The 25,889-nt window shown below is 42.5% G+C and overlaps 2 protein-coding genes across 2 annotated transcripts in view; one reads left to right on the forward strand and one right to left on the reverse strand.

The window, feature by feature from the left end:
• The window catches only part of galt (galactose-1-phosphate uridylyltransferase), a 93,643-nt gene extending 92,937 nt beyond the window's left edge, over positions 1 to 706 (reverse strand). The window contains exon 1 of the mRNA XM_068031373.1: positions 238 to 706. The gene's annotated coding sequence lies outside the window, so the exon portion shown is untranslated. The remainder of the gene's footprint in view (positions 1 to 237) is intronic.
• Positions 478 to 24,453, forward strand: sigmar1 (sigma non-opioid intracellular receptor 1). Its single transcript, XM_068031386.1, has 4 exons — positions 478 to 832; positions 10,400 to 10,600; positions 16,972 to 17,064; positions 20,423 to 24,453. Exons 1-4 carry the CDS (start codon positions 697 to 699, stop codon positions 20,650 to 20,652), a joined length of 660 nt encoding a protein of 219 aa, XP_067887487.1. The 5' UTR covers positions 478 to 696; the 3' UTR covers positions 20,653 to 24,453.
• Positions 24,454 to 25,889: the final 1,436 nt, after the last annotated feature.

Below are 25,889 nucleotides of genomic sequence, written 5' to 3' on the forward strand. Positions count from 1 at the left end.
TGATGATGGAGTGCATGTATTGTACTGCACAATGAGTTTTTCATTGTTCATGGAACAGTGTGCTTGGTGGCAATAACTGTGTTTTTAAGTTTTTCTTGCAGCTTACGAAGCATTTTTTTAAAACATCAATGCTTGTCCTAAAACGGATGGTGATTGTAGTTACCATTCTAATCTATTTTCGTTCTCCGTGACATTTCAGGGTTAAGAAATCTAGTGTTCTGATGAAAGGTCACTGACCTGAAACGTTAACTCTACTTCTCTCTCCACAGATGCTGCCAGACTTGCTGAGTATTTTCCAGCACTTTTTGTTTTTAATTTAAGAAACCTTGGGATAGATTTCAGTCGGCCTCATCACACATTGCCGACTGGCCCGCCGCCGAGAATGTCGCCGCGCTGATTGGTGCTCTCTGGGCCAGGGGCGGGACAATTGGTAAGTTCTTGGGCTCTGATAGATGGAGTGAGCTGTCGGTCAAGCAGGGGTGTTGCCAGGGAGTTGCAGTGCGGCGTTGAACGCAGGCAGTCGGACGGGTGAAGGAGAAGCTGCAGCCGGTTTAACCGAGGGCGGATCGTGGTTGCCTATGGATCGGACTTAGGCTGGCGCAGTTTCGCGTTCGCTCTAGTCTCTGTGTGTTCGCTATCTCAGTCCGGTGAGGATCCTTCCCCCACACGCCCCCGCTCAAGACTCGTCTGGCGACCATGAAGCTCGCGCTGTATATGCTCGTCCTGGTGACGCTCGCCGGGCTCGGGTTCTGGATGGTCAGCGCGTGGCTGGCTGGCAAGCAACACGTGTTCGATGGGCAAGAGCTGGCCCGGCTGGCGCGGCAGTACTCGGGTATGTTGCAAAGGTGCTGACTGATACAACCAGCAGTGTGTATTTAACCTAAATGCGCCAGCACCGTGCTGCTGCACATTCTGTGTTTGTCCAGACTGCATTTACTCCGCACCAAAAAAAGGGAACAAATCCAATTGCCGCCCAATCAGTCTACGCCTAGATTATCAGCAAAATGATGGAAGGTGTTATTAACAGTGCCATCAAATGGCACTTAGGCAGCAATAATTTGCCCTTCGATCTTCAGTTTGGGTTCTGCCTGGGCCATTCATTACAGCTTTGGCACCAAACATGTACAAATGAGCTGAATTCAGAAGTGAGAGCGGCTGTCCTAGGGTGTCAACCTTGACCTAGTTGGGAGCACTCTTGACTCTGAGGTTGTGGGGTCAAGCCCCACTATGGAGACTTCAGCACAGAAATCTCAGTTCCAGCAAAGTATTGGAGTGTTGCATCCTTGGAGATGCTGTCTTCAGCTGAGATGTTAAACTGCCAGTTGGCTGAAAAAAGATTTTGTGACACTGTTATCCCTGGGGTCCTGGCCAACATTACAGAAACATGTTATCTAATTGCTGGTTGTGGGAGATTGCTGTGTGCAAATTGGCTGCCACGTTTCCTAAATTACAGCAGTGACTACACTTCAAAAATACTTTGTTGGTTGCAAAGTGCTTCAGGATGTCTTGAGGTCATGAAAGGTGCTATAAAAATGCAAGTCCTTTTTTCTTCCTTAACTTCAAGGCAGCATTTGACTGAGTGTGGCATAAAAGAACCCTAGTAAAACATTGGAGGGGGGGGGGGGGTGGAGGGTGAGTTTCAATTGGCTGGAGTCATACCTAGCTCAAAGGAAGATGGTTGTGGTTGTTGGAGGCCAGTCATCTCAGCCCCAGGACATTGCTGCAGGAGTTCCTTAGGGTCGTGTCCTAGGCCCAACCATCCTCATCTACTTCATCAATAACCTTTCTTCCATCATAGGTCAGAAGTGGGATGTTTGCTGCTGATTGCATTGTTCAGTTCTGTTTGCAACTCTGTGCCCACATGTTGGCAGACCTGGCCAATATACAGTATACATGGGCTGATAATTAGAAAGGAACATTCACACCACATAACTGCCAGGTAATAGCCATCTCCAACAAGAGAGTCTAACCATCTTGCCTTGACATTCAACGGCATTACCATTTGTTGAGTCCCCCACTATCAATATCCTGGGGTTACCATTGACCAGAAACTTAGTTGGACCAACCACATAAATATTTTGACGACAAGAGCAGGTCAGAGGCTGGGAATTCTGTAGCAAGTAACTCACCTCCTGACTCCCCAAAGCCTGTCCACCATCTACAAGGCACAAGTCAGGAGTGTGATGGAATACTCTCCACTCGCCTGGATGGGTGCAGCTCCAACAACACAAGAAGCTCGACACCATCCAGGACATAACAGCGCACTTGATTGGCACCCCATCCACCGTGTTAAATAATAACTCTTAGCATCTAGAAGGACAAGGACAGCAGGCACATGGGAACAGCACTACCTGTATGTTCCTATCCAAGTCACACACCATCCTGGCTTGGAAATATATTGCCACTCCTTCATCGTTGCTGTGTCAAAATCCTGGAGCACCCTCCCCACTAACACTATGGGTGTATCTTCTCACAGATTGCAGCGGTTCAAGAAGGCAGCTCATCACCTTCTAGAGGGCAATTAAGAATGGGCAATAAATGTTAGCCAACGATGTCCACATGTCATGAGTCAATTTTTTTTTAAATGTAGTGTTTCGAGGGCACTTGCATGGCAGTACACCTTAAGTCTGTATTTAGGGCCAGGCATGACATTGGAGTGAAATGTGACTGGCTCCAAGTCAGGAGCTAACTTTGGATCTAAACCACAACTTTACTATTGTGATGTGAAACCGCTTTGCACTAGTTTTGCAGTGTATGTAACATTCATCCATGGCTGCCCTTTGCACTGGATTCTGATTAGTCCCTACTTCTCAATTTACACTGCAAAGTGAATTAGCTAAGAATGCGCCCCCAATTCAATATTGGTTTGCTGAAATATGGGTAGTGCTGATGTATAATAGAAATTATGTTTCTGTCAAGCCCCACTTCCCAACAAGTGTTTATATAGCAGCTTTTAAGACAAATCATCTAAGGTGCTTTTTAAAGGAGAAATCCTGGTACATCTTTACTACATTAAAGGTGGTATATAAATGCAAGTTTTGTTTTGATAAACTTTGGGTCGGACAGGTCACTAAGGTTTCATGCACCATGGTTAAGCTTGAGCCAGGAAACGTAGTCATAGAGAGATACAGCACTGAAACAGGTCCTTCGGCCCACCTAGTCTGTGCCGACAATCAACCACCCATTTATACTAATCCTACATTAATCCCATATTCCTGACCATATCCCCACCTTCCCTCAATTCTCGTACCACCTACCTACACTAGGGGCAATTTACAATGGCCAATTTACCTATCAACCTGCAAGTCTTTTTCTGTGGGAAGAACAAAGCACCCAGCGGAAACCCACGCAGTCACGGGGCGAACTTGCAAACTCCGCACAGGTAATACCCAGAACTGAACCTGGATCGCTGGAGTTGTGAGGCTGCGGTGCTAACCACTGCGCCACTGGCTTTTGCTGTGAAAATAATTTTGAAATTAACCATGCAAATCAGACAGCAACTTCTGACGAGTACACATACGCAGTTAAATGCAAAAGTCTGGAAGTTGCTGTCCGAGTTGGGCACTCTACTTGATTTGACATTGAATTCACTATTCTGACTGGCATTGCACTTCCTAGTTCAGACTCTTGCTCACTAACCAATCAGATTGAAGAATTGTTAAGGGACAGGCACAATTGCTGGTTCTGTTCATATAGGTCTCAGATGCCCTGTACAGGTACTGTTTAGATGTTTTGCCAGCAGGTTACAGTTCAAAAGCTCAAAGACTTGCACTTGCTCATCGACCTTCTCAGGAATGGCTGAGAACAAAGTCCGGCCCAATGTTCTACAATGAGGACTAGAAACATTAGTTTCAGTGTTCTAGATGTAAAGATGCAAAACTAAAACGATTCATCCCAAGTCACTTACAACGGTTAAATTGGCATCATCCTCCTTCAATGCCCCTCCCCTGTCATCCAGCTGGGTGGCACTGCCCTTGAATAGTTCATTCTTATCCATCCATTAATAGCCAGTGAATCACATGCAGTGTTTTTTCTTCCCCTCCTGCATCATTACCTCTGAAGTCCCCCAATGATCTCTCCTTGGCTCCTTCTTATTTCTCATCTACATATTGCCCGTCAGCGACATTATCCAAAAACTCAACATCAAGTTCCACATATATACTACCAATACCCAGCTCTATCTCAGCATCATCACCTCGCTTGACCTCTTGAATGACCAAAGCCATTGTCTTCTTCCCTGCCACAAACTCCTTTCCCTAGCCACCAGCTTCTCCCTGGTCACTGCCTGAGGTTCAAACAGATCATTCACAACCTTAACCCTGAGATGAGCTTCTGCTCCATCACCAAGACTGCCTATTTCCACCTCTAACATTGTTTGACTTTGCCCCTGTCTCAGCTCACCTGCTGAAACCTTCATCCATGCCTTCGTTACCTCTAGATTTGACTATTCCAACGTGCCCCTGGTCGGCCTCACATCATCTACCTCCATAAACTTGAGGACATCTAAAACTCTGCTGCCTGCGTCCTAACTCACAGCAAGTCCATCTACTGTGTGTTCAATGACCTACATTGGCTCCTGGCCTGAGAAACTTCAATTTTAAAATTCTTATCCTTTTTTTCAAATCCCTCCATGGCCTCACCCCTCCCTATCTCTGTAACCACCTCCAGCCCTACAATCCTCTGAGATCATTGCACTCCTCCAATTCTGGCCACTTCTGCATTCCTGATTTTAGTTGCTCCACTATTGACAGCTGTGCCTTCAGATGCCTGCTCCCCAAACTCTGGAATTCCCTCCTCAAGATTCTCTACCCCTCTACTTTTTAAAGACACTTTGTTGAACATATCTCTTTGACCAAGCTTTTGGTCACCTGTCCTTATTTGACTTGGTCTCAAATTTTGTTTGATTTTGCTCCTGTGCAATGCCTTGGGATGCTTTAACTAAGTTATAGGTGCTTTATAAATGCAAGTTTTTGTTAATTTCAGTTTGTTCAGCTGTGTGACCTGCTTCCTAGTAAAAGGCACTCCGACTGTGCATTCCTCAAGGACTGCACAAGAAGATTGATGATTCTCTAATGAGCCAACATTCCATTACCCTTTGCATCCACACATTTGATGCTTTGCCTTCATGTCCAACCCCTGTATTAGTTTTGCACATTTTCTGTTTTTGCATTTATTTATATTTCTTGCATTTACCATGGGACCAAAGCAAATAGTGTTTTCAGTTATAGTATGGGGTATTGGCCCGTGTTAAATCTATTTTATATCTCAAAGGGATTTCATTTATGGCTGCAGTTTCTGATTTGAGAACGAATATAACTGATTAGAAATTGAAATAATACTTTGGAATTGAACATTGTTTTTAGTGAGAATAAAATAGACAATGTACAAGTAATGTTGCATAGCAAATGGCCATTTGAGCAAACTATCAGTACGCAAATTAGTTTTAATTTTTTTCTACTGTTAACCTCCAGTCCAGTCATGATTAAATGAATTTTGTTAGTGAAAACTTTGTTTTATACTGGAAATCTGGCATCAGAGAATGTATATTGCTGCCTTATTTTCAGTCCTATTTTTCATTGTGTCTCTCTGCAAATAGAATTTTATTCAATACTATCCTTGTTTGTCAAGGATCTGAGGGACTTGATTTGGGATTGCAGTAATAAAACAACTGGGTAATGCAAACTGTGTACTTTTGAACAAAATACACACACTTAATGGTTCATATCTCTAAGGTGTGTCGAACAGTTTAAACATATAGTCAGTTGTTATATAGATTGGCTGCTCTATTGAGCTATATATGTTTAATGTTCTTTAAGTGACAGAAATCGTGCCAATTTTTTTTTTAGAGTACATAATCGCGAGCAATGCTTTTTCTGTATTTGAACAGTGGAAATAAAGGTCGTCACTGCCTTTGGTATTGCTGATGAATTGCTGACGTGTGTGCAATGTTTCACCTGCATCTAACAACCTTGTCAAAGTTTAAACTGTAATGGTGCTTTGAATAATCACATGTAACTCACCCGATGGCATAGTTGGTTAAATGCAATATCCAAAATTGAATTGACTCACCCTGACCATGGAATTGGATCTGTGAGTTAACTGATCTCTGCCTAGGCAATGGTAGGGAGTATTACAGTTTCTCTCACACCCTGGATTAGGGAAGGAGAATATGACATAGATTTTTGGTTGTAATCGCTATCTAGTGACTGCCATTGGAGGAACGTGTATGGAGGTTGCAATTAAACTTGGCCATGTCTTGTCTTGTAGTCTGTTTCCAGTAGCCCCCAATCGTATGATACTCCACATTAGGATCCTTATTAGAATAGCTGTGAAAAATACAAACCAGAATGGGAACATGACATTCAGATCATGTGGGAGCACTGTCATCACTCTGGGCTGGAATTTGTTCTCATCCCATCAGTGGGTTTGGGGGGCGGGGTAGGAGGGGGAGTGGAGAATCGGAGCAAAGTTGCCCGCCACGGAACCCAATGGCGGGAATCCCCCAGGGACGGGATAAGCCAGCGATGAGCTGAACGATAGCTTTTGCCCAGAGGCTAGATAGGGTCTATTCCCACTGCTGCTGGAATCTTGCCTGGGTAGGGGGGGGTGGTCCCTGCTTCATGGGCAATTTGTGGCCCACGGAGTACCCCCACTGGGAACAACTGGACCGAACTGGACAAGGGCAGCAGGAAGGAGGGAGACTGAGTGAGACCGGCAGAGTTTACAAGTGTGGCAGCGGTGGGAAGGAGCGAACTCCTGGACCGAACACCCACCCCGCCTCACCGGTGCCTTCTGGACTGGCCACCTACCTCTTCTTTGGGATTCCAGTGCTGGGCCTGGGTCTGAGGCCTCTGCAGTACAGGCAGTGGCCACCGCTCCTAGTGGCACTGCTGAGCTGTCAGCCCTCTGATTGGCTAGCTGCTCTTGGAGGCGGGATCCCTCATAAGGTCATAAGAACTAGGAGTAGGCAATTCGGCCCCCCGAGCCTGCTCCGCCATTCAATACGATCATGGCTGATCTCATATCTGCCTCAACTCCACTCTCCTGCCCGTTCTCCATAACCCTTCAACCCTTTACTAATTAAAAATCTGCCTATCTCCTCAAATTTACTCATTGTCCTGGCATCTACCGCGCTCTGGGGTAGTGAATTCCACAGACTCACGACCCTTTGAGAGAAGTAATTTCTCCTCATCTCTTTTAAATCTGCTACCCCTTATCCTAAAACTATGACCTCGCGTTCTAGATTGCCCCACCAGAGGAAACATCCTCTCTACGTCTACTTTGTCAATCCCCTTAATCATCTTATATACCTCAATTAGATCTCCTCTCATTCTTCTAAACTCTAGAGAGTAAAGGCCTAAACTGCTCAATCTCACTTCATAAGACAAACCCCTCATCCCTGGATTCAATCTAGTGAACCTCCTCTGAACTGCCTCCAATGCAACTCCTCAAGTAAGGTGTGGGCTCACTAATGCCTTGTACAGTTGCAGCAACACTTCCCTACTCTTGGCATTTATTGCTGAAGGAATAAAATATAAAATTCCATTTGCCTTCCTTATTACCTGCTGTACCTGCATACTAGCTTTCTGCGATTCATGCACGAGGACACCCATATCCCTCTGCACTGAAGCACTCTGAAGTTTCTCTCTATTTAGATAATTTGCCTTTCTATTCTTCTGACCAAACTGGATAACCTCACTTTTCTGAATGGAGGGATGTGACTAGTGGTGTTCCGCAGGGATCAGTGCTGGGACCTTTGCTCTTTGCAGTATATATAAATGATTTGGAGGAAAATGTAGCTGGTCTGATTAGCAAGTTTGCGGACGACACAAAGGTTGGTGGAGATGAGGATTGTCAGAGGATACAGCAGGATATAGATCGGTTGGGGACTTGGGCGGTGAAATGGCAGATGGAGTTTAATCCGGACAAATGTGAGGTAATGCATTTCGGAAGATCTAATGCAGGTGGGAAGTATATAGTAAATGGCAGAACCCTTAGGAATATTGACAGAGAGATCTGGGCGTACAGGTCCACAGGTCACAATGTGGCAACGCAGGTGGATAAGGTAGTCAAGAAGGCATACGGCATGCTTGCCTTCATCGATCGGGGCATAGAGTATAAAAATTGGCAAGTCATGCTGCAGCTGTACAGAACTTTAGTTAGGCCACACTTAGAATATTGCATGCAATTCTGGTCGCCACACTACCAGAAGGACGTGGAGGCTTTGGAGAGGGTACAGAAGAGGTTTACCAGGATGTTGCCTGGTCTGGAGGGCATTAGCTATGAGGCGAGGTTTGATAAACTCCGATTGTTTTCACTGGAACAATGGAGGTGGAGGGGTGACATGATAGAGGTTTACAAAGTTATGAGCGGCATGGACAGAGTGGATAGTCAGAAGCTTTTCCTCAGGGTGGAAGAGTCAGTTACTAGGGGTCATAGGTTTAAGGTGAGAGGGGCAAAGTTTAGAGGGGATGTGCGAGGCAAGTTCTTTACACAGAGGGTGGTGAGTGCCTGGAACTTGCTGCCGGGGGAGGTGGTGGAAGCAGGTACGATAATGACATTTTAAGAGGCATCTTGACAAATACATGAATAGAGGGATACGGTCCCTGGAAGTGCAGAAGGTTTTAGTTTAGGCAGGCATCAAGATCGGCGCAGGCTTGGAGGGCCGAATGGCCTGTTCCTGTGCTGTACTGTTCTTTGTTCTCACTCTTATCCACGTTTAACTCCATCTGCCAAATTTTGGCCCATTCACCTAACCTATCCGTATCCCTTTGTAAATTTCTTCATTGCAACTTACTATCGCACCTATTTTAGTGTCATCTGCAAATTTGGCTATAGTACCTTCTATCCCTGCATCCAAGTCATTAATATATATTATAAATAATTGGGGCCCAAGGACCGAACCCTGTGGCACCCCAGTAGTTGTATCTTGCCTACCAGAAAAGGACCCATTTATCCCGACTCTCTGTTTTCTGTTGGTTAGCCAATCCTCTATCCAAGCTAATAAATTGCTCCTAACCCCATGTGATCTTACCTTGTGTATTAACCTTTTGTGTGGCACCATATCAAATGCCTTCTGGAAGTCCAGATATGCGACATCTACCAGATCCCCATTATCCACTTTGCTTGTTACAGCTTCAAAGAACTCTAGCAAATTAGTCAAACATGATTTACCCTTCATAAAACCATGCTGACTCTGATAGATTGCGTTTTGACTTTCTAAATGTCCTGTTAATACTTCCTTAATAATGGATTCTAACAATTTCCCAATGACGGATGTTAAAGTAACTGGTCTGTAGTTTCCTACTTTCTGCCTCCCTCCCTTTTTGAATAAGGGATTTTTGAATATTAGCTTTTTTCCAATCCACTGGAACCTTTCCCGCATCCAGGGAATTTTGGAATATTATAACCAATGGATCCACGATCTCCGCTGTAACATCATTTGACACCCTAGGATGTAGGCCATCTTGCCCTGGGGACTTGCCTACCGTCAATCCCAATAGTTTGCTCAGTACCTTTTCCCTAGTGATGATTTTTCCTCTCGTCCCTGTCCCTATTAAGTCTTTAAAGGGACGGGAATCAGCCTCCTTAAACCTCGACCCCAAAAGACTGGAGGATCACTCCGGGAGGGGGACTGAAAAAATGCAGAGGCGGGGTTCACCACGTCTTTTTGGCCTGGCGCCGGAAGCCCCGCCTCCTGCACAAAATCCAACCCTTGGAGTGTAGTAGTTCAAAAAAGCAGCCCGCTATTACCATCTCTATCCATTAGTATGTTCTTGGCACCGTTGTCCACATTCTGTGAGAAGATTTTAAAAAATATATGTTCTTGGATTTGGAATACAACAGTTACAATCTTTTTATATAATGTTGTTCCAAAGCCTTTTTGTCTCAAGGTGATCCCTATTATGCCTTCTCTAAACAAGCTATCTTTAGTTTTTCAATCCAGTGATTATCTTATTATTTCACTGATCGACTGGAAACCTAGCAATTGCTACTTAACAACTGTTAACTACACCAGACCTTGAAAATATAATAGAAAGTTACAATAGCAATCCAACCATAGTCCAAGAAGGTACTTCACTGACCAATTATTGATCTGATTGGATGTGTGCCAGGAGCAGGTACTAAAAACTCAAATAATGAATAGTGTGAACATTTAGGTGGCACAAAATTTGCTGCTTATCTGCAGTGTATTACTTCACCTGCAGATATACATATTACGAGCTGTATTCACTGTTTACAGTAACATAATGTATTGTGTGCCAGTGACAAATAAACAAAACCCAATGTTACTTTGCGGAGTTAATAACTGGAAGTGATAATTGCTTTACTGAAAGACTTTTAGTGAAGGCAGTTGATATTTTGATTCATAGTAACAAAAAATGGTGCTATATTTCAGGTCTTAATCATGAGCAGGCATTCACAAAGGTTGTGGTTGAGTTGAGGAAGAAATATCCTGGTCACATACTTCCAGATGAGGACCTGCAGTGGATCTTTGTGAATGCTGGTGGCTGGATGGGCTCCATGTGCCTTTTGCATGCATCGTTAACTGAATATGTCTTGCTTTTTGGAACAGCAATGGACACTGGGGGGCACTCAGGTACAGTATAAATGTTCAGTCAGTCGCATTATATTAGGACATTTTTAATTTACAAATAAACAATTCTACAATAAGGGAAATGAATGTTCTGTTTCTAGTTGGTGCTCCCTGTTGGGAATTGTTTTTTTTATTATACAGGAAAATTAGCCTGTATTTAAAAATAGTAAAACAAACCAAAAAACCATTAAGCTACAGTAAAATAAAAGATAGAAGAGCTAAAATAGGTCTGTGAGTAAACTGGGAATACAGAAGTTACAGATATGGATGCCAAGTTCAAAATAATTACATTAGAAACTGAGTGGCTCATTTGGTTAAGATGGTGAGCAGATGAGCTACACAGAGAGGAAAGTTTTGGGTTTGTGTTTAGTTAGGTGACCTTGGCCAACATAGTTGGAGTGCTTCAATTGGCCTCGGTTCCCCTGGAGTAGGGAGAGGAAAATCAGCCTCTGTTATTCCTCCTCTTCATTGCTGTTCAGGGACACTTGGCGGAAGTACATCTATGGATGTCGCACAAAACCAGATTGAGTTTGGTTGTGATGGCCCCATAATCAAATGATATTCTGTGTCTAGACTCGCACGTGAATAATGGGCCCTTGGGCGAGATGCCAGAGGATGTCTGTAAAACCAAATTACAAAACGTGGCTGTGCATTCAGGGGACCGAATTGTCAAACAAGTGAAGTTATAGGGCAATGAAAGACAGTTTTTTTTTTCACTGGATGTGGGCATCACTGGCTAGACCAGCATTTATTGCTCATCAATTTGTTAAAATTACAGCACAAAAAGCCATTGTGCTTGTGTAGGTGTCTACTGTAATCCTTTTCTTGTCTTTTCTCTTCGTCCTTTCTTTTCAAATATGGTTATTTTCAATGAAAGAATCTCTGCTTTATTCTCCTGAAAGTATTCCATCTTCTAGAAATCCTCTCAATATCTGCATGGTCATCACTAAAAATCCTTGGAACATCTGCATTAAAGGTGCAATATAAATGTAAATTGCATTTACACCCTAGATGTTGCTGTTCTCAACACTTCACAGTTCTCTATTAAACACATCTGCATTGATCTCCTCACCTTGTAAGCTGGATGTTCTTCTGCAGTTTCTTGCGCCTACGTCCAAATTATTTATGAATGGAAGCAGTTTTCAGAACAGATCCTTGAGGCACACAACTACCCACATTCTATCAATCATCATCATCTTCAAAAATTGCCCCTACTTGTTGCTTTCCTTCCAGTATTACCCACCGGTCTAGGATCATCCTGGAGAGCAAAGGTGTCATAGAGTCGTACAGCATAGAAACATGCCCTTCAGCCCACCGCGTCCATGCTGACCATAATGCCTATCGATACTAATCCCGCCTGCCTGCATTAATTCCATATCCCTCTATGCCTTGCTCATTCAAGTACCTGTCCAGATGCCTCTTAAATGTCTCTACTGTTCCTGCCTCCACCACCTCCTCAGGCAGCTCATTCCAGATACCCACTATTCTTTGTGTGAAAATTTTACCCCTTTGATCCCTTTTAAACCTCCTCCCTCTAACCTTAAATCTATGGCCTCTAGTTATAGTCACCCCTACCATGGGAAACAGACTCTGGCTATCTACCCTATCTATGCCTCTCATAATTTTATATACCTCTATCATGTCCCCTCTCAACCTCCTTCGCTCCAGGGAAAACAGACCCAGCCTATCCAATCTCTCTTTATAACTCAAGCCTTCCAAACCAGGCAACATCCTTGTGAATCTCTTCTGCACCCTCTCTAGCTTAATTACATCTTTCCTGTAGTGCGACGACCAGAACTGCACACAGTACTCCAAATGCGGCCTAACCAACGTCATGTACAACTGTAACGTGATGTCCCAACTCTTGTACTGAATGCCTCGGCCGATTTAAGGCAAGCATGCCATACGCCTTCTTCACCACCCTATCTACCTGTGTTGCTACTTTCAGGGAATTATGTACTTGCACCCCAAGGTCGCTCTGCTCAACAAAACTCCCCAGGGCCCTGCCATTCACTGTATATGTCCTGCCCTGGTTTAACTTCCCAAAATGCATCACTTCACACTTGTCTACATTAAATTCAATTTTCCATTCCCTTGCCCACTTTCCCAGTTTATCGATATCCTGTTGTAACCTTAGACAACCTTCTTCACTGTCCACTATACCACCAATTTTGGTGTCATCTGCAAACTTACTAATCATGCCCCCTACATTCACATCCAAGCCATTAATATATATGACAAACCAAAGAGGGCCCAGCACCGATCCCTGCAGCACACCACTGGTCACTGGCCTCCAATCTGGAAAAACAACCCTCTGCCTCCTATCACCAAGACAATTTTGTATCCAATTTGCTAGCTTACCCTGGATCCCATGTGTTCAAACCTTCTGGACCAGCCTATCATGCGGGACCTTGTCAAAGGCCTTGCTGAAGTCCATGTAGACAATGTCCATCGTCCTGCCCTCGTCAATCTTCTTGGTCACCTCCTCGAAAAACTCAATCAAATTCGTGAGACATGATTTCCCAGGCACAAAGCCATGCTGACTATCCCTAATCAGACCATGCCTTTCCAGATGCATATGAATCCTGTCTCTCAGAATCCCTTCCAATAACTTTCCCACCATTCATGTAAGGCTCACCAGCCTGTAGTTCCCTGGCTTATCCCTGCTGCCCTTCTTAAATAAAGGCACTTTAGCTATCCTCCAGTCTTCCGGTACCTCACCCGTGGCTAACGATGATGTAAAAAATCTCTGCCAGGGCCCCAGCAATCTCCTCCCTTGTTTCCCATAGCATCCTAGGATACACCTGGTCAGGACCTGGGGATTTATCCACCTTAATGCGCTTCAAAACCTCCAACACCTCCTCCTTTGTAATGTTGATATGCTGCAGGATATTGCTGTTCCCTCCCTTGAACTCACTAGCTTCCATGACCTTCTCCACGGTAAATACAGACGAGAAATATTCATTTAAGACCTCGCCCATTTCCCGTGGCTCCACACATAGATTGCCACACTGATCCTTAAGGGGACCTACTCTCTCCCCAGCTACCCTTTTACTCTTGATATACTTATAGAATCTTTTAGGATTCTCCTTTATCTTATCTGCCAGGGAAATCTCATGGCCCCTTTTCGCCCTCCTAATTTCCTTAAGTGTAGTCCTACATCCCCTATACTCCTCGAGGGACTCGCTCAATCCCAGCTGTGTATACCTGACAGTTGCCTCCTCCTTTGTCCTGACCAGACCCTCCATATCCCTCGTCAACCAAGGTTTCCTAAACTTGCCAGCCTTGCCTTTCCATCTAACAGGAACATGCCGGCCCTGAACTCTTCCTATCTCGCTTTTAAAAGCCTCCCACTTGCCAGACGTCCCTTTACCTGTAAACAGCCTCTCCCATTCAGCTTTAGAGAGTTCCTGTTTGATGCCATCGAAATTAGCCTGCCCCCAATTTAGGACTTCAACCTGAGAACCAGTCCTATCCTTTTCCATAACTATCTTGAAGCTAATAGAGTTATGGTCACTGGTCCCAAAGTGCACCCCCACTGACACATCAACCACCTGCCCAGCCTCATTTCCTAAGAGGAGGTCGAGTGTAGCCCCTTCTCTAGTAGGGCCATCCACCTCTGGCTTCTTTTCTCAACTACCAATCCTCTTAAACCTCTGTCCTCTGTCACCTACTCTTACCTCCAGCAAGAAGTGCGAAGAGCTCATGGACTTCTTGGAGACTATATGCTCAGCTTCCTCTGCTCTTTACAACTCCTATTCCCTAGATTCCTCCAAACTTATCTCATTCACGAGATCTACCTTCTGCTCCGTTGGCCTCATTTCCCACTGACCATCCAACTTTCATTCCTGTCACCGCACGTTAGCTGATATTGTAAATCATTGTCTCTTCTTGGGGACTGTCCCTCTCTTTATAAATTGCCACCGCACTCCTCAGTTTAAAAAAAACACTGAGCCTCTCCATGCTAGCAAACTATGTCCCCCATCTCTAACCCCCTTCAAAGTTCATAAATATACTTTGCACTTTCGAATCCATAACCATCTCCACAACAATAATTTGCCTTTCTACAGCACCTTTAATTTTGCAGGTGAAGTACTTTGGGACTTTTTGCTAATTGGTCTGAATATACTTTACCTTCAAAGGTCTGGTTTCAGATTCAGTTTGCCCTCTGAAGCTTTGTGTAACCAGTGCGTGATATTTATTAGATTTCGCCTGAAGAGGGAAAGCATACACATGTGAATTATTAAGGAAAGGCAAAGTCTGCTAAGCCCAGAAAAACCTGTATTTTCATTGTCGTGGACTCCTGGTCTGTTACTTGAGAACAAAAGTGAAGTATTGCTTGCTGAAGCCAATTATACAGCTATCAATCCCAATTCTCTGTTTAGATTTTCATCTTCACATCTCCCCATACAAAGCTAAGATCGTAAGAAATAGGAGCAGGAGTTGGCCATTCAGTAAGATAATGCTGATCTGATTGTGACCTTAACCCTACTTTCCTGCTGGCCCCCTATAAGCCTTGACTCCTTTGTAGATCAAAAATCTTTCTAACTCAACCTTGAATATATTCAGTGACCCAGCCTCCACTGCTCTGCGGGCTCACCACCATCTTGTCAAGTGCAATTAGGGATGGGCAATAAATGCTGGCCTAGCCAGTGACACCCACATCCCATGAAAGAATAAAAAAGAGAATTCCAAAGATTAATGACAATCAGAGAAGAAAATCCTCCTCATCTCCATCTTAAAACTGTGCGCCCTAGTTCTAGATTTCCCCACAAGCGGAAACATCCTCTCAGAATCTACCCTGTCAAGCCCCCTCAGAATCTTGTATATTTCAATAAGATCACCTCTCATTCTTCTAAACTCCAATGATTAAAGGCCCAGCCTGCTCAACCTTTCCTCTAAGACAAACCCCTCATCCCAAGAATCAGTCTAGTGAACCTTCTCTAAACTGCTTCCAAGGCAGGTATGTCCCTCTTAAAGTAAGGAGACCAAAACTGTACACAGGTGTGATCTCACCAGTGCGCTATACAGCTGTAGCAATATTTCCCTACTTTTATACTTCACCCAACATTCCATTTGCCTTCCTAATCACTTGCTGTACCTGCATCCTAACTCTTTGTGATTCCTATCCAAGCAAACCCAGATCCCCCCCTCACTGCTTTCTGCAGTCTCACTCCATTTAAATAATCTGCTTTTCTATTCTTCCTGCCAAAGTGGACAACCTCATTTCCACATTATATTCTATCTGCCAAATTTTTTATTGTTGCATGTGGGCATCGCTGGCTAGGCCAGCATTTATTTCCCATCCCTAATTGCCCTTGAACTGAGTGGCTTGCTAGGCCATTTCAGAGGGCATTTTAAGAGTCAACCACATTGCTGTGGAGTTACATGTAGGCCAGACATTTGAATTAAATTAATCTGTAATTAAAAAGCTAGTGTGATTGTGACCATGAAGCCATTGTCGATTGTTGCAAAAACCCATCTGGTTCACTAAGGATGGCAGACTTCATTTCCTAAGGGACATTAGTGAACCAGATGGGTTTTTACAACAATCGATAATGGTTTCATGGTCACCGTTAGACTAGTTTTTAATTCCAGAGTTTTTTATTAATTGAATTCAAATTTCACCATCTGCCATGGTGGGATTCGAACCTATGTCCCCAGAGCATTAGTCTGGACTCTGGATTACTAGTCTAGTGACATTATCACTATACCACCACCTCCTCGCTAAACCTATCTATATCCCTTTGCAGATTCTTTGTGTCCTCCTTATAACTTGTTTTCCTACCTATCTTTGTATCATCGGCAAATTTGGTTACAATACACTCGGTCCCTTCATTCAAGTCATTAATATAGATTGTAAATAGTTGAGGCCCCAACACTGATCCCTGTGGCACTCCACTAGTTACAGTTTGCCAACCTTTTATGTGCAACCTTATTGAATGTCTTTTGGAAATCCAAATACACTACATCTGGTTCCCCTTTATCCACCCTGCTTCTTGCATCCACAAAGAATCCTAACAAATTAGTCAAACACTTAGCGCTCAATTTTCAGGGGCTATCACCTCGTTCAAGGAGAATTCTTTAATTGTAAGATGTTTACGTGTACAGTAATATTATGCAACCATAGTTCCTCTTTCTGATTAGACCAATGAATCAAATGGAAAGAAGGTATGAAGATAATCTGTAAAATTCATGATTGTTATTGTGGTGCTGAATAGTTCTCAGACAGATTTTAATTTATCTGTCTCATGCAAGATTTTTTTAACGTTTCACGTGGTCTTCATTTGAAATGGAGCTGAGACTATTGTAAAACTATAGCTTGTTGCCTGCACAGGGTAACTGCATAATCTTATTTTTGCATGACATTTTAGGTCGGTATTGGGCTGAAGTATCTGACACTATTATCTCAGGAACTTTTCAGCAGTGGAAAGAAGGGACAACTAAAAGTGAAATATTTTATCCAGGTTAGTTTGTGCACTCGTGTTTCAAGATATAGGGAAGCTCATGTCTCTCTATCACCATTCTAATTACAGGTAGTACTCTGTTGATCCTTTCCGAACTGCAGATGTATGTTTATTTTATTCATTTGTGCCCATCCCTAATTGCCCTTGAACTGAGTGGCTTGCTAGACCATTTCAGAGGGCAGTAAAGAGTCAACCACATGGCTGAGAGTCTGGAGTCACATGCAGGCCAGACCAGGTAAGGATGGCAGATTTCCTTCCTTAAAGGACATTAGTGAACCAGCTGGGTTTTTGCAACAATCGACAATGGTTTCATGGTCATAATCACACTAGCTTTTTAATTACAGATTAATTGAAATTCGCACCCATGTCCCCAGATCATTATCCTGGGCTCTGGATTACTAGTCCAGTGACGTTACCACTGCACCACCGCCTCCCCTATACCTTTTACCTATATCCAACATAAATTTTACTTTTTTTTTCATCCAGCACAGGCACAATGAATAATGGCTTTCTGTGTTGATTGTTCTGTGATTCTCTCATCTTGTGATAGCCCTGGATTCATAAAATAATACAGCACAGAAGGATGCTGTTCAGCCTGCTGTGCCTGTGCTGACTCTTTGAAAGTGCTATCCAATTAGTCCCACTCCTCTACTTTTTTTCTGTAGCCATACAACATTCATTTTTTAAGTACATATCCAGTTCCTTTTTGAAAGTTACAGTTGAATCTGCTTCCAGCACCTTTTTGAGGCAGTGCATTCCAGATCATAACAACTTGTGTTTTAAAAAGCAAAAATTCCCTTGTGGTTCTTTTGCTAATTAACTTAACCAAGACAACAACTGCTTGCAATGACATAGCACCTTTAGCATAATAAAATGTCCTAAGGTGCTTCACATGAGTGATTATCAAACAAAATTTGATCAAGCCAAATAAAGAGATATTGGGACACATACTTGGTCAAAGAGAGCGACTTTATGGCTACCAATGATGGAGCAATGAAAACTGGATGTGCGTGAGACTCGAATTGGAGGAGTGCAGGGTTGTAGGGCTCACTGAGGTTACACAGAGAGGAAATGCATAGAAATATATTCATAGATTAATGATTTCAAAAGGAAGTTGGATAGGTATTTGAGGGAAATAAACTTGCAGAGCTACGGGGATAGAGAGAGGGGAATGGGACTGACTGGATTGCTCTACAGAGAGCTGGCATGGACGCAGTGATCCAAATGGCGACCTCCTGTGCCGTTGTGACTCTGATTCTATGAGGAAGGCATGAAAGGACAGAACATTAATGATACGGATTTTAATTGCCCAGATATTGTCAGAACGCAGTAAGGAAGATTGTATTTTGTAAAGGTAATACAGGACTGTGTCTTTAGTTGGCAATAAAATAAAAGCTCTTTGCCAGTTCTGATGAAGGATCACTGACCTGAAGCGTTAACTCTGCTCTCTCCACAGATGCTGAGTATTTCCAGCATTTCTTGTTTTTATTTTTAGTTGACAAGTTGTCTTCAACACTGTCCATTACAATTAAACGTTTTAAACTTTGTGCTTTCAACACTGCACAACAGGAAGAACCAATTTCACCAGCAAATGCTCTCAGCAACACAAAACTAATCTATTTGGTAAAGGAACCTCCTGAAGTATTTTTGGAAAATTCTCTGTGTACTATGTCTCATACAGTGATGCTTCCCCCAATTCCAGTTCTGGCTTGTAAGATACTGTAACTTATTGAGCCAGCTTTATTTATTTTGGCTTATTCCAATTTTGCTGGCTGACTGATTCACCTGAAACTAGTGGATTTTAACCAAAATTGAAATAAGTATTCCAGCTTTGAGAAGGAAAATGTGGTGCTCCCCACAGGGACCAGGAAGATGAATAAGCTATGAAGCAGTCCTCTAGATTACAGAGAAACCTGACAGCAGTGGAAATGTCCATTTTCGATTTGGTGGAATTACCCACAGCTTGATCTTTTCCAGGATTTCAATTCCATGCTGCTAAGTTGTCAACTGTAAAATAATGTACAATAGTTTGAAACAGACTGGACAATCTATGCTATATAGGGTACTGTAGTACAGTTATTTTACAGGCCTAGTAATCCAAAGGCCTAGACTAATAATCAAGAGAACGCGAGTTCAAATTTCACCTGGCTGTTTAAAAATTTGAAATCTGAAAATAAAAATAGTATTACTAAAAGTGACCCTGAAGTTGTCGGATTGTCATATAAATCCAGTAAAAATTCATGAGTGTCCTTTCTAAGGAAGTAAACCGGACAGCCTTATCAGTCTGGTCTAAGTGACTCCAGTCCTGCACCCACATGGTTGACTCTTAGGAACATAAAAACAAAAGTAGGCCATTCAGCCTGTCGAGCCATTCAATTAGATCATGGCTGATCATCTACCTCAACACCACTTTCCCGCACTATCCCCATATCCCTTGATGTCATTAGTATCCAGAAATCTACTGATTTTTCCGTCTTGAACATGCTCAATGATTGAGCTTCCACAGCCCTCTGGGGTAGACAGTTCCAAAGATTCACCACCCTCTGAGTGAAGAAATTCCTCCTCATCTCAATCCTAAATGGCCTACTTGTCCCCTGGTTCTAGATTCACCAGCCAGGGGACACATCCTATCAACATCCACCCTGTCACCTATAAGAATTTTTAAAGTTTCAATGAGATCACCTCTCATTCTTCAAAAACTCTAGAGAATACAGGCCTGGTTTCCTCAATCTCTCCTCATAAGACAATCCCACCATCCCAGGGATTAACTGCCATCTCATCTGCTGCATGCAGTGGTTCACCACTGCCTTCTCAGGAGAACAAAAGATTGGTAACTAATGCCAGTGATGCCTGCAATAAATCATAAAGAAGGTGTATCTACTTAGCACCTTTCATATCCTCTAGATAACCTAAAGTGAGTCACAGCCAAACTGGAACACTAAGATCTGTTAATGTCAGCGATTAACAATTTTATACAAATTTGTTGGGAATATAGATTTAAAATTTATGGAAGTAATTTTCACTTTCACCACCTGGGCATAATATGGAAGAGTGATTGCCTGCCCCTTGTAGTCAATAGGCTGAAAACAGGCCAGTTCTACAATGGACAGGCAATCCACTCTTTGTAGCCCACAAAGACAAAAGGCTTGGACACTCCTGATTTTGGGCATGATCAATGCTGTTTATAACAGCCAATTCAAAAATCCCCTGACCTCCAGCCAATTCAAAAAATCTCTTGTCTCCTGTTTCAAAAGGAGAGACACCAGAATTCCAAGTGGCTTGAATGTACATTTTGGATACCAGTTGAACACTGCTCACAGAGTCTAAAGTGTGACTACTATTTTTTGTATTCCTGCAGGTGACACTATAGTCCATTCTATAGGTGAGGCTACATCTGTTCGCTGGAGTGCCGGGACTTGGATGGTTGAGTATGGTCGAGGCTTCATTCCATCCATGTTGGGGTTTGCATTGTCCGATACAATCTTCAGCACGCAGGATTTTCTTACTCTTTATTATACAATGTCCGTCTACGCAAGAGCACTGATTCTGGAAGCCAATACGTACCTCACTGGAGCTGGGCTTTTTTGAAGCTGGGTGGAAACCCTTTTGTAGTGTAAAAATTTTTATTGGTACCTGTTTGGCATCAGTTCATATCACCTTACAGTTGAAAATTGTGTGCATGTTCATCAATCCTGGAATCTTTACTTATTTGTTTTGTTTGCTACAATAATTTTTCAGATACTATTCCAACCTTTTCTGTACTCTAAATTGAGCATCACTTCGAGTATTATGTAAATGACAAAAGTATAGAATAATCGATATTTGACCATTTACATAATCTCACTTTTGTGGTGCCAATTTAGTTATCGATGTTTTGCTGAATCTTTTAAAATTAGTTTGGATGCTAAGTTAAGAAGTCCAGGACTATGAACATGGGTTTTTTTTAACCCGTTGTAGATGAATCTTCAGCATGTTACTTTAATCTAAACCACTAAACCTGATGGTAAAAGACTTTGAGACTCAGCCAGTCAACTAGATGTTTAATTCTGCAAATCCAAACCATTGAATCAGACAGAATTACACAAATTTATTGCCAGGTAGATTGATAATGGGGTTTAATTATTTACTCATAACAAATTGTGTGCATATTAATTGTCACAGTCACCATTTTCCAAATCTTATTTGAATACTTTGATAACTTTATAAACTGAACCAGTATGACCGCTTGAGCTGTAATAAAGTGCATAATGTGAATGTCTAAGTACAAAACAATCTCTTAATTAGTCTGTTGATTTGATGCAATAATTGAATCAGATTGGAGGACCTCTAGGCATTTCATGGGATTTCAGGATCCCAAACTGGTCAGTTGCATTTGTCACGTTGGTACTGGTAGTCAATAGCAGCCCAGATTTTCATCTAATAGTCATTTGAGCGAACCCCTTCCCTCCCCTTCTATAAATAAAAGCAAAATACTGTGGATGCTGGAAATCTGCAATAAAAACAAGAAATACTGGAAATACTCAGCAGGTCTAGCAGCATCTGTGGAGAGAGAAGCAGAGTTAATGTTTCGGGTCAGTGACCCTTCTTCAGAACCTTCCTCTTCTACTCGGGCATTCCGATCCACCCTCTGCTGGGCACTATTCCGAGACCTGGTGCAGCCTCCGAACTGCCCAATTTTTAATAGCTGGGCTGCCACTTCGCACAAGCTCCCAGCTGTTTTGGCCGCCAAACAGCATGCAAAATAGGCCTGCCAGTTAAAATTGGCCAGGCCGCCATACTACCACTGACTGCTCTCTGGGCTGTGTTCCTGTCCAGGTTTCTCTCCTGGTACCAGTAAGAAAGCTGTTCAGGTTGGCAATGGAGCTAACTCATCGCTGTTTTGTTTTTACATAGATAGAATTACCACTGGTTGTTCTCCCAGCATTTTATTCTGCCAACATCAAGAGAACAGGATGGAAAGACCATTCATTAAATTCTACATTTTACATCTGATAACATACTTAATTCAGGAAATCTGTTAGTGGTATTTTCTACCAACCAGAACAGTGGTAAATCTATTTATCACAAACCCTGTGGAAAACTTGTAATGATCATGGTCTTTTGCATGTGTATATGCAGGTTTTGCAGATGGTGTGCTTGTTTTTGCAAACTGGAATTCTTGTTTGTCTTGTGACATGTTATGTTCCCATTACAAACTGAGAACTCCTTTTGAGGGGATTCTCCAGTTCTGAAAACCTGTACACAACCTGTTTCTTAGCTTTAGAGGATCATATCAGAATTTCACACAATCACCACTAAGTTGGACTGTTTTGTTTTAGAAAGTGTAACATTGATCGTCTTGTGTTTTAACCCCAGTTTGGGGGAAAAAAGCCACTCTTTTGCATATTTGAATATAAAAATGTAAGTCAATTCAAAAGTTAGTATAAAATATTTCAATTTTTTTTAATTTAAAAAAAAACCACATTTTATATCCATAACAATTCTTTTACCACACTGATTAGTCAACATTTGATTGGGTAGGTACTTGAAATCTGCATGCAAAACAAAGCTGGCCCAAATGTGAACTTTATTTACAGAATGCTTGTATTTTGCAACAAAAAAAACTGTCATCTTGAGCAGAACTTGTCCTTTTCTCACTGAATAAGAATACGTGTGGTCTCCTTTTGTTTACCTTTTGCTTTTCAAGGCAATTCTTTCAGTCATTAGTTTAAAAAAAAAATGCCATGTACAAATATATTGTGCTACTGGAGACCATATGCCTTTTGCATATTTGTAATCTATCTAGTCAGCATATTTGGATGGAGAGTATCCATGCTGCTCATGTAGCTCCTGTAGTCCTCAAAATTCAAAACATTTGTCAAAATCTCTAACCAGTTTTTTTTCTAAAGTTAATTATGTGCCAGCAGAGGTTATTGTTCCTTATTTGTGCTATTAGTGTAATCACCACTTTTGACAGTGCAAGCAGAAGATGTGATGGCTTAAAAATCCTTCAGTAATTAAGATCTGTTTATTGGAGTCAGTGTGTTCAAATTCATCTTCATATAAACAGACAAAAACTTGTGTCTGAAATATACTGCTTTTAGTTTGGGGTTAGCTTAATATAAAACTTAATTTTACTTATGGAATCCTCAGCACTGTGCATCAACTTGGGATAAGTATGTAATTCACTTTTTTTATTGGACTTAGTGTTTTTAGAAGAATGTCATCTGTTGATCATATAGATTTGGATAAGCAGTGATTGTGATGGTATGTAAACATATTTTTCAAGCATTGACAGTTAGTTAACAAAACAGATGGCTTAAGCTGTTCATTGTAGAAAATTAACCGTACTTTCACATGAAATTTATAACTGATCTCCAAAATGTTCTGAGAAAATTGTAACTGTACACTTGACCGTCCAGCTGTTTTATTTTTTTTTTTCAATCCTGTTTTTCTGATTTGGCCAGCCTCACAAAGGCTGCTTTCCTCTATGAATTCTGCAAAGGAGTCACCACCCACAACATTTAACCTGTTTTTTTCTCCCAGCAGGTGCTGATGGGCCAGTTGTGCATTTTCTGTTTTTGTTTTACATTAATTTTAACTATTCTTCTGATCCTTTGATTTTTAAGTTGGTGTGGGATTGATACATGCAGGGGTTTCTGGGTGAGCGACCGATCTTCATACTGAGGCCCAGAGAGATTTTGTCTTCCTGTACCTCATTTACATATTCGGGGTCGGGCTCGCACTTGAACCTGGTTAGGTATCATTGCCTGACCAGCAGGCGGGACCAGAAATTCAGCCTACAGGATACGGCCACTGGGATCCACAGGAACGTTCCCAGGCAGTCGGATAAGTGGTGAAAGGGAGGGTCTAAAGGTTATACGATCGAAGGCGGGGTGGAAGCCAGAGCAAGGGACGCCCAAAGATTCCTGGGTCCTGGCTCACAGGGAAACTTCATTTTTTTTAAAAATTAAATCTTGCCTGTGCTGACCCTTGATCCAGTTGCCAGCAGATTTTGCCTGGCAGGGAAGCCATCACTGCTCCCCTGCTCAGTCCTCTGTTTAAAAAGACAGGTCAGGCCCTGATGACTTCCTCAGAGCCCAACCTACATATTTAAAGAGGACCCCACTTCCATGTTCCCACTCCATTTTAATTGGTTTCCAGCAGGTGGGGAGTTAAAATCATAGCTTTTGTGCCTTCTCTGATAGTAAACAACTCTTGTTTTTTTTTAATGGTCCGCTGTTTGGTGATGCAGCAAGGTAGTGCTGCTGCTGGAAGCAAATTCAAGAAGATGTGATGCATATAGAATAAAGCTAAGCTCCCAAAATTATGGAATACAATTATTGCACTAATGAAATATAAAACAAAATAAAGCTCTGACAAATTCTACTGTCAGTTAAATGACTTGAAGTTAAGTACTTGATTTTTTATTTTTGAGGGATGGGGCATTCCAGTGCAATCTACAGGATTTTGGATTTTCTGTATTTTTTTTTTCCTTATTTGGTGTGACAGGTAGTGGGAGATAGGTAGCTGAAATATAGAGCTGAATTTTACCTCCAGGAAGTACGTGCTGGGACTGAAAGTGGGTCCCCAGCCCACGTGGGCAGACAGTGGGCCCATGCATCGATTTTACTGGCAACAGCCAATTAAGAGGCTAATTAAGACAAGTCTGGACCACTGTCCAGTTGCGAACAGCAGTCTGCCTCTGAGCTGCCGGCAGCTCAGCAACCTCAGCAGCACCACCGATTAGAGGTGGCCACTGTTGAGGCTGCAGGGCGAAGGAGAGGGTGCCTCCGTGTTGAGGTGCTCCCAAAGGGCAGGTAAGAAATTTATTCAGTAGGCAGGGGCCAGGCTGACAGGCCCCAGTCTGTGGAGGCATGAACCCTCCTGCAGCGTCATCGGAGCTCTGGGGCTGATTCCTCTATGGGCCGTGGAGCAGCAAGAAAGGAAGGCCCACCCCGGGAAGCAGCTGTGAGGCTTCCATGGTTCCCTGGCACGACCCCCTGCCACATCACGAGACTGCCAACACAGGTAAAATCCCGGAGTCATAGTAAAATGGCTGTTAATTGGCGAATTAATTGGCCGCCCACCTGGACGGTCGAGCCACTGCCGTAAGCCTCTGGGAATATACTGTAGCAGGGGGAAGATGTTTGTCTTCACTCCTGATGCCTTCTCCTGCTATTTTACAAGTCCTCCCACCTCCCATCCAGACGGCTGGTGAAATAATCTGTCTTGATGTCTTCTGATATGGTAATGGCATTTGTTTCTCCCCTTTTTTGGAAAGATTCCTCAAATAATCAATTATTTTAGTTCCAGTCTACTGCCCTATTTGTACTTGACGAAGACTGATACATTACTGCCAGATGTGAATAACTGAGTTTTAGATGTAAGCAGTCTCACTGAACTGTGATTTTTGGAATTGCACTGCTTTGTAGTCTTACCCTTTTGAGGACTGTAGTAAAATTAGCTTGCTGTCATGCCCCCCACCCCAAAAAAAAATTATTGAAAGTATTGCACATTAAAAGTTGTTGTAAATTTTGCATTTTCATTACAATCAATGTCTAAAGGGTACAGTAAAGCAGTTCTATAGGTGGTTTATGATCGACAACAAGGGATATCCTAAATCTTTGCGATATAGTGATAATTATTTGAGGCAAAATCATTGAATTATTACAATCAATAAGAGCTTTAGAAGAATGACACTAACTCTGGGGAACTTGAGCTGTATATTTCTCCCTACTACAAGGATATGTGGAGGATGCATTTTGATGCTCTGCAGCAAACCCATATGTTACTTGGATGCCAGATTTTAGTATACAGTAATCTTCCATTTAGCATTAAATTGG

This window comes from Heterodontus francisci, chromosome 1 (assembly GCF_036365525.1).
Source record: "Heterodontus francisci isolate sHetFra1 chromosome 1, sHetFra1.hap1, whole genome shotgun sequence".
Taxonomy (NCBI): domain Eukaryota; kingdom Metazoa; phylum Chordata; class Chondrichthyes; order Heterodontiformes; family Heterodontidae; genus Heterodontus; species Heterodontus francisci.

Excerpts from the sequence above, each read along its gene's own strand:
- sigmar1 (XM_068031386.1), top strand. The coding sequence starts at position 697 with ATGAAGCTCGCGCTGTATATGCTCGTCCTGGTGACGCTCGCCGGGCTC. Across the intron at positions 10,601-16,971 it reads GGACACTGGGGGGCACTCAG|GTCGGTATTGGGCTGAAGTA; the intron begins GTACAGTATAAA and ends ATGACATTTTAG. Across the intron at positions 17,065-20,422 it reads AAGTGAAATATTTTATCCAG|GTGACACTATAGTCCATTCT; the intron begins GTTAGTTTGTGC and ends GTATTCCTGCAG.